This window comes from Perca flavescens, chromosome 20 (assembly GCF_004354835.1).
Source record: "Perca flavescens isolate YP-PL-M2 chromosome 20, PFLA_1.0, whole genome shotgun sequence".
Lineage (NCBI taxonomy): Eukaryota > Metazoa > Chordata > Actinopteri > Perciformes > Percidae > Perca > Perca flavescens.
The window spans coordinates 1,048,354-1,058,353 of NC_041350.1; the positions used below are offsets into that span (position 1 = coordinate 1,048,354).

The 10,000-nt window shown below is 43.8% G+C and overlaps 1 protein-coding gene across 1 annotated transcript in view; it reads left to right on the plus strand.

Moving 5' to 3' along the window:
• The first annotated feature begins 42 nt into the window (after positions 1–42).
• Positions 43–10,000, plus strand: part of atg14 (autophagy related 14) — a 23,737-nt gene continuing 13,779 nt past the window's right edge. Inside the window, 5 exon segments of the mRNA XM_028566193.1 lie at positions 43–801; positions 2,046–2,108; positions 3,232–3,274; positions 3,792–3,873; positions 8,382–8,619. Coding sequence (XP_028421994.1) covers positions 536–801; positions 2,046–2,108; positions 3,232–3,274; positions 3,792–3,873; positions 8,382–8,619 — 692 coding nt within the window. The 5' untranslated portion in view covers positions 43–535.

Below are 10,000 nucleotides of genomic sequence, written 5' to 3' on the forward strand. Positions count from 1 at the left end.
TTACGTCTTTTCGTAAACAAACCGTGACGTTTTCTGAGGAACCCGGAAGTGACAGACTCATCGCCTTTTATATATGTCAATGCTCATCGCTCTGCTCGCTCGTCAAAACAAAAACAACCCCGTTGTCTGTCTGTTGTCGCCTCCTCTGAACGTGTTATAACCGTGACAACGATATCACGGACAACGTAACGGCCAGATGATCCAAAACGGAGTAACAGAAACCGCTGAGTCAAGCCGTTAACGTCAACTTTCAAAAAAAAAAAAAAAAAGTCGCGTTAACGTTAGCTTAGCTGGTTAGTTTAGTTAGCTCCTAGCTCTCCGTCGGTTAGGGCTGGAAGGGATACAGCTACGGCGACGACAGTTATGTTTAAACACCAAAACGAATAGTTTAGTTCAGGAAAAATATCGTGGTTTGAATTTAAAACACTCCCGCGTTTCCTGGACGAAATTACTGAAGTTATATTATTTTAGTCGATATTTTTGCGTTATTTTGCCGTAGCTGTATCCCTTCTAGCCACGACCGTGTCCCCTCTACATGGCGTCCTCAGCGGGGCTCCCCCCGCTCGGCCCGGACCGTGCTGCCTCATCCCCGGGCCTGAGGCCTCTTCTCCGGCCCCATCACCCCCATCTGGCTCACCCCACCACGGGGTGTGTGATGGTTGAGTCCGTGGACGACGCGGAGGGTCTCTACGTGGCGGTGGAGCGGTGCCCGCTGTGCAGGACCTCCCGCCGCAGACTCACCTGTGCCCGGTGCGTCCAGGCCGGGGACTTCGTGTACTTTGACGGGAGGAACACTGAAAGGTGAAGTACAGTGTTTGGAACAAACAAGGATTTACTTGTTCAAAAGGAGTACTTTTATACTTTACTATACATACAAACAATGTATTTCTTCACTTATTTGTATCGATAGCCTAAACATACACACACACACACACACACACACACACACACACACATACATATACACTTTACATTCTTCAAATTGTGTGTGTGTCTTTATGTGTGTGTGTGTGTGTGTGTGTGTGTGCGTGTGTCTGTATGTATCTGTGTGTGTTTCTATTTGTGTGTGTGTGTGTGTGTGTGTCTCTGTATATACAGTACAGGCCAAAAGTTTGGACACACCTTCTCATTCAATGAGTTTCCTTTTTATTTTCGTGACTATTTACATTGTAGATTCTCACTGAAGGCATCAAAACTATGAATGAACACATATGGAATTATGTACTTAACAAAAAAGTGTGAAATAACTGAAAACATGTCTTATATTTTAGATTCTTCAAAGTAGCCACCCTTTGCTTTTTTTGATAACTCTGCAAACCCTTGGTGTTCTCTCAATGAGCTTCATGAGGGTAGTCACCTGAAATGGTTTTACCTTCACAGGTGTGCTTTGTCAGGGTTCATTAGTGGAATTATTTCCCTTATTAATAAAAAGCAAAGGGGGCTACTGAAGAATCTAAAATATAAGACATGTTTTCAGTTATTTCACACTTTTTGTTAAGTACATAATTCCATATGTGTTCATTCGCATAGTTTTGATGCCTTCAGTGAGAATCTACAATGTAAATAGTCATGAAAATAAAAAGGAAACACATTGAATGAGAAGGTGTGTCCAAACTTTTGGCCTGTATTGTGTGTGTGTGTGTATATATATATATATATATATATATATATATATATATATATATATATATATATATATATATATATATATGAATCATTTTATAAATGATTCAAATAAGGATTTCCATGTTAAAAAATTTGTACTTTTCTACTTTACTTATATCCAAAAATGTTTTGCTTCACTTATTTACAGTATATCAGTAGCCTAAACACATACATACACACATTCACTTTTTAAAATCTTTTTCTTTTCCAGTTATTACCTACTGGCCTCCATGTTTCATCTGTCAGTTACATCAAACCGAATAATAACAAACTAGACATAATATATAATCCAAAGAACAATGCAGTCACCTTCAGTCCTAAATATTTGAATAATATACTAATAATAATATGATTTGTAACTGTTTGTATTTCGTCTGCAGATACGTTGAAAAGTTGGAGCGGCTGAAGAAGCTGAAGGAAGAGAAGGAGCAACTGCAACAGAGGTAAACACCTCAATTATACGTGTTTTACCCAGCGCTGGAAGAAGTAATCAGATTACTGTGTGTGTGTACCTGTTTTACTATATTCGTGGGGTCCAAAAACCAGGGACTACAGTATACTTGTGGGGCCTGCACAGCCTTGTGGGGACCAAAATGCTGGTCCCCACAAGGTTAAAGGGCTGTTTGAGGGTTAAGACTTGGTTTTAGGATTAGGGTTAGAATTAGGTTATGGTTAGAGAGAGGGTAAGGGTTAAGGTTAGACATTTAGTTATGATGGTTAGGGTTAGGGTAAGGGTTAAGGTTAGGCATTTAATTGTGATGGTTAGGGTAAGGGTTAAGGTTAGGCATTTAGTTATGATGGTGAATGTGAGGGTAAGGGTTAAGGTTAGGCATTTAGTTGTGATGGTTAGGGTAAGGGTTAAGGTTAGGCATTTAGTTGTGATGGTTAAGGTTAGGGTAAGGGTTAAGGTTAGGCATTTAGTTATGATGGTGAATGTGAGGGGGTAAGGGTTAAGGTTAGGCATTTAGTTGTGATGGTTAGGGTAAGGGTTAAGGTTAGGCATTTAGTTGTGATGGTTAAGGTTAGGGTAAGGGTTAAGGTTAGGCATTTAGTTATGATGGTGAATGTGAGGGTAAGGGTTAAGGTTAGGCATTTAGTTGTGATGGTTAAGGTGAGGGTAAGGGTTAAGGTTAGGTATTTAATTGTGATGGTTAAAGTGAGGGTAAGGGTTAAGGTTAGGCATTTAGTTGTGATGGTTAAGGTGAGGGTAAGGGTTAAGGTTAGGCATTTAGTTGTGATGGTTAAGGTTAGGTTAGGCATTCCGTTAAGGTTAGGTTAGGGGCATTTAGTTGTGATGGTTAAGGTTAGGGTAAGGGTTAAGGTTAGGCATTTAGTTGTGATGGCGGGTTAGGGTTTGTAGCGTGCTCATTAAGATACCAGCAAAGTCACTAAAAGGAAGTATTTGAACCTCATAATGAAATAAAAAATGAGGATTAAACTGCAGAAAGGTCCACTTTCTGAACAAACAGCCCCCCCGCTTCCACTAGGCTGGCTCTGGCCTGTAATGACATCACACAGTCTGCAGCTAACAGTCCAAACTAGTCTCAGCTGTGATCTTCTCCTCAGAGTCATCCACAACATGGACCAGAAGCTGCAGGCCGATGAGATGGTGAGTTACAGTGGGCCACATGGAGCAACGGGGGTGTGTCTGTCTGTGTGTGTGTTTGTGTGTGTGTGTGTTTGTGTCTGTGTCTGTGTGTGTGTTGTGTGTCTCCACTTGTGTGTTGTGTGTGTGTGTGTGTGTGTGTCTCTCCACTTGTGTTGTGTGTCTCCACTTGTGTGTCTTTGTCTCCAATTGTGTTTGTGTGTGTCTCCACTTGTGGTGTGTGTGTGTGTGTCTCCGCTTGTGTTGTGTGTGTGTGTGTGTGTGTCCACTTGTGTGTCTGTGTGTGTGTGTGTGTGTGTGTGTGTGTGTGTGTGTGTGTGTGTGTGTGTGTGTGTGTGTGTGTCTCCGCTTGTGTTGTGTGTGTGTGTGTGTGTGTGTGTGTCTCTCCACTTGTGTGTGTGTGTGTGTGTGTGTGTGTGTGTGTGTGTGTGTGTGTGTGTGTGCTTTTGTGACTCTGGTATCGGTATGGGGACATGTCTAGTTGTGTGTTTGGGTTTCTAACTGCTGCTCCCTGAATCAGAAATGGAAGATCATGTCGTGTAAGATGAAGATCGAGCAGCTGAAGGAGGCGGTTGCCGGGGCCAACGACGAGGAGAAGAACGGTGAGTCTCTAGAGTTTTAATGTTTCATCGTTCTTTACTGTCACCGTCCTCCACAGAAGAAAGAGAGTCTGACACATGCATACATGTATGCATACATACATGTATGCATACAGTGGGGGAAATAAGTATTTGACCCCTTGCTGATTTTGCAGGTTTGCCCACTTACAAAGAATGCAAAAATCTACAATTTTAATCATATGTACATTCTAACAGTGAAAGACAGAATCCCAAAGAAAATTCCAGAAAATCACATCATATGAATTTATTAAAATTGATAACCATCTGATGAGGAAAAACAAGTATTTGACCCCCTGGACAAACAGCAAGTATTCTGGCTCCTACAAGCCAGTTAGTCTTTCTTTAAGACACAGCCCCAATCCAAACCAATTATCTACATCAAATACACCTGCCTCACCTCGTTACCTGTATAAAAGACACCTGTCAACACCCAAACAACCAGCATCCAACATCCCCACCATGGGCAAGACCAAAGAGCTTTCTACGGACATCAGGGACAAGATTGTTGATCTGCACAAGGCTGGGATGGGCTACAAGAGAATCGGAAAGCAACTTGGAGAGAAAAGATCAACTGTCGGTGCAGTTATCAGGAAATGGAAGAAGCACCACACCACCGCCAACCTCCCTCGGTCTGGGCCTCCACACAAGATCTTGCCTCGTGGGGTGTCCCTGATCATGCGAACGGTGAGGAATCATCCCAAAACCACAAGGGGGGAACTGATGAATCAACTGAAGGCAGCTGGGACCACAGTTACAAAAGAAACGGTTGGTAACACACTACGCCGTCATGGATTGAAATCCTGCAGCGCACGCAAGGTCCCCCTGCTCAAGAAGAAACATGTACAGGCCCGCATGAAGTTCGCCATTCACCACCTGGACGACTCAGAAGAGGCCTGGAAGAAGGTGATGTGGTCAGATGAGACCAAAATAGAACTTTTGGCCTCAACTCAACTCGTCGTGTTAGGAGGGCAAAGAACACCGAGTACAACCCAAAGAACACCATCCCCACCGTCAAGCATGGTGGTGGCAACATCATGCTTTGGGGGTGCTTTTCAGCCAAGGGGACGGGACAACTCCATCGTATTGAGGGGAGGATGGACGGGGCCATGTATCGTGGAATTCTGGACCGACATCTCCTTCCCTCAGTGAGAGAGCTGAAGATGGGTCGAGGATGGGTGTTTCAGCACGACAACGACCCTAAGCATACCGCCAAAGCAACAAAAGAGTGGCTGAAGAAGAAGCACATCAAGGTTCTGGAGTGGCCTAGCCAGTCTCCAGACCTGAATCCGATTGAAAATCTTTGGAGGGAGCTTAAAATTCGAGTTGCCAGGTGACAACCTCGAACCTGAATGATTTGGAGGCTGTCTGCAGGGAGGAGGGCCAACATCCCTGCCGAAATGTGCACAAACCTTGTCACCAACTATAAAAACCGTTTGACATCTGTGCTGGCCAATAATGGCTTTTTGTACAAAATATTAACATGCTGTTTGTCCAGGGGTCAAATACTTGTTTTTCTCATCAGATGGTTATCAATTTTAATAAATTCATATGATGTGATTTTCTGGAATTTTCTTTGGGATTCTGTCTTTCACTGTTAGAATGTACATATGATTAAAATTGTAGATTTTTGCATTCTTTGTAAGTGGGCAAACCTGCAAAATCAGCAAGGGGTCAAATACTTATTTCCCCCACTGTACATGTATGTATGCATATATGCATGCATACATGTATGCATACAGACACACACATACATACATACACACACACACACACATAGACACACACAGACACACACACAGACACACACATCATTTAAGATTTTGGTTGGTCAGTCCCCTGTTAATGGTCACTAACCTCTTACTGCCGTAGTGCCCACTTTATACACCGATGTTAAAACACTTACTGGAAATGACGAGCGGGATGGGCGTGACAAACGCAACCCATGGCAGCTGATTGGACGAGCTCGTCACATGGGGTCTGGCTGGTCCCTAATTTCAAAACAGACTGTCATGGCGGCTTGTTCAGAATCCGATCTCATATTGTACTAAAACAGTTCACCGAAACGTGTTTCTGAAAACATTTTAAGCGAGAAATAGGCCGTGCAGTTGCTGAATCTGTCTTCATTTCAGATCGACAAAGGTCAGTTTAGAAGATTTTGGTCAGATGTTGAGAGACACCGAGCCGAGTGCTCCTCAAGTGGAGTGGGATGCAGCTACAGGTCACGTCACCTGTAGAGATGTCAGGTGGGAGAGAGGCTGCCCGGAGCTGGAGGAAGGGCCAGCGTCGTTTATAGTCTGGTGTGTGTGTGAACATTTTGGTTACCTATGATGAAATAAAACAATATAGAACTGCCACTGTGTGCATATTTTGTGCAACATGCATCCAATATGCTAATTTTAGCTATATATCATATGCTGAAGTATATTCTGGAGTGTTAAAGATTAAAAGAAAAAATAACAAGAACCGAAAACCGTGAGCCTAATACCGTGATACGAACCGAACCGTGGGTTTTGTTAACCGTACCACCCCTAATAAATAGATAGATAGATACAGTGAGGAAAATAAGTATTTGAACAACCTGCTATTTTGCAAGTTCTCCCACTTGGAAATCATGGAGGGGTCTGAAATTGTCATCGTAGGTGCATGTCCACTGTGAGAGACATAATCTAAAAAAAAAAAAAATCCATGATATGATTTTTAACTATTTATTTGTATGATACAGCTGCAAATAAGTATTTGAACACCTGTCCATCAGCTAGAATTCTGACCCTCAAAGACCTGTTAGTCTGCCTTTAAAATGTCCACCTCCACTCCATTTATTATCCTAAATTAGATGCACCTGTTTGAGGTCGTTAGCTGCATAAAGACACCTGTCCACCCCATACAATCAGTAAGAATCCAACTACTAACATGGCTAAGACCAAAGAGCTGTCCAAAGACACTAGAGACAAAATTGTACACCTCCACAAGGCTGGAAAGGGCTACGGGGAAATCGCCAAGCAGCTTGGTGAAGAAAGGTCCACTGTTGGAGCAATCATTAGAAAATGGAAGAAGCTAAACATGACTGTCAATCTCCCTCGGACTGGGGCTCCATGCAAGATCTCACCTCGTGGGGTCTCAATGATCCTAAGAAAGGTGAGAAATCAGCCCAGAACTACACGGGAGAAGCTGGTCAATGACCTGAAAAGAGCTGGGACCACCGTTTCCAAGGTTACCGTTGGTAATACACTAAGACGTCATGGTTTGAAATCATGCGTGGCACGGAAGGTTCCCCTGCTTAAACCAGCACATGTCCAGGCCCGTCTTAAGTTTGCCAATGACCATTTGGATGATCCAGAGGAGTCATGGGAGAAAGTCATGTGGTCAGATGAGACCAAAATAGAACTTTTTGGTCATAATTCCACTAACCGTGTTTGGAGGAAGAAGAATGATGAGTACCATCCCAAGAACACCATCCCTACTGTGAAGCATGGGGGTGGTAGCATCATGCTTTGGGGGTGTTTCTCTGCACATGGGACAGGGTGACTGCACTGTATTAAGGAGAGGATAACCGGGGCCATGTATTGCGAGATTTTGGGGAACAACCTCCTTCCCTCAGTTAGAGCATTGAAGATGGGTCGAGGCTGGGTCTTCCAACATGACAATGAGCCGAAGCACACAGCCAGGATAACCAAGGAGTGGCTCTGTAAGAAGCATATCAAGGTTCTGGCGTGGCCTAGCCAGTCTCCAGACCTAAACCCAATAGAGAATCTTTGGAGGGAGCTCAAACTCAGAAACCTGACTGATCTAGAGAAGATCTGTGTGGAGGAGTGGGCCGAAATCCCTCCTGCAGCGTGTGCAAACCTGGTGAAGAACTACAGGAAACGTTTGACCTCTGTACTTGCAAACAAAGGCTACTGTACCAAATATTAATATTGATTTTCTCAGGTGTTCAAATATTTATTTGCAGCTGTATCATACAAATAAATAGTTAAAAAATCATACATTGTGATTTCTGGATTTCTTTTTTTTTTTGATTATGTCTCTCACAGTGGACATGCACCTACGATGACAATTTCAGACCCCTCCATGATTTCTAAGTGGGAGAACTTGCAAAATAGCAGGGTGTTCAAATACTTATTTTCCTCACTGTAGATAGATAGATGGTTCCTGTGTCTCTGATTGGTTCCTGTGTCTCTGATTGGTTCCTGTGTCTCTGATTGGTTCCTGTGTCTCTGATTGGTTCCTGTGTCTCTGATTGGTTCCTTTGTCTCTGATTGGTTCCTTTGTCTCTGATTGGTTCCTTTGTCTCTGATTGGTTCCTGTGTCTCTGATTGGTTCCTTTGTCTCTGATTGGTTTGTCTCTCTGATTGGTTCCTGTGTTTCTGATTGGTTCCTGTGTCTCTGATTGGCTCCTGTGTCTCTGATTGGCTCATGTGTCTCTGATTGGTTCCGGTGTCCCTGATTGGTTCCTGTGTCCCTGATTGGTTCCTGTGTCCCTGGTCCTGCAGATAAGGAGCTGCTGCGCTGCTCTCTGGAGGAGAGCCAGCGGCTGCAGCGCCGGGCCGGGCGCCACCAGGAGAAACGGGATAAGATCGAGCGCCACAACAGTCGCCTTGGCGACCTGCTGGAGCGCCGCAGCCGCGAGCTGCAGAGCCGGCTGGCCGCGCTGGCCGCGCTGAGACGGGAACACATCCTGGAGCTCCGCACGCACATCTTCCCCACGCAGGAGGAGAAGCAAGGCAGCAGGTCAGACACACACAGAGAGACACACACACACACACACAGACACACACACACAGAGAGACACACAGAGAGACACACACACACACACACACACACACACACACACACACACACACACACACACACACACACACACACACACACACACACACACACACACACAGAGACACACATGCACACACACACACACACACAGAGACACACACAGAGAGACACACAGAGAGACACACACAGAGAGACACACATGCACACACACACACACACAGAGAGAGACACACACACACATAGAGACACACACACACACACACAGAGAGACACACACACACACACAGAGAGACACACACACATAGAGAGACACACAGAGAGAGACACACACAGAGAGAGACACACACACACACACAGATACAGAGAGACACACATGCACACACACACACACACAGAGAGACACACAGAGAGACACACACACAGATACAGAGAGACACACACACAGAGAGACACACACACACACACACACACAGAGACACACAGAGAGACACACACACAGAGAGATACACACAGATACAGAGAGACACACACACACAGATACAGAGAGACACATGCACACACACACACACACACACACAGAGACACACACACACACAGATACAGAGAGACACATGCACACACACACACAGAGACACACACAGAGAGACACACACACACACAGATACAGAGAGACACACACACACACACACACAGACACACACACACACACGCACACACACACAGACACATACACACGATAATAATAATAATCCATTAATAATCGTGAGTTGCAGCTCTTTTTGATTTCTAAAGTATGTTTCTAATAACTGAAGTGCCAGTAGAGTTGAGAGAGTGAGACAGTGAGTTGAGAGTGAGACAGTAGAGTTGAGAAACGTTTTTGAAACGACTGCTAGCTAAGATGCTAACGGCGTTTTGAGCTAACTTTAGCAATCAAGTAGCCTACTAGATGCTAACGGCGTTTTGAGCTAACGTTAGCCATAGATATATACACCTATGAACGTTAGCAATCAAACGATAGCTAAAATGTTTTTGAAATGACTGCTAGCTACAAGTTAGCACCAAACACAACAAAGGCTGTCACTTGGCGTTTTGAGGTAACGTTACCAATCTTAACAATCATAGATAGCTAAGACGTTTTTTGAAACGACTGCTAGCTAAGCTTAAACAAACGAAATTTGAACAATGTACATGTTTTCAATAAGCCTTTTTATGTTATTTTAAATTGATTTACATTGATCATTGATTTACAACATAAAATTGAAATTGAATTGAATGTACTGTAAATCAGTTTTTTGTTTGCTGTGTCTGTTTTTGTGATTCTGTGTAACTTGTGTACTGC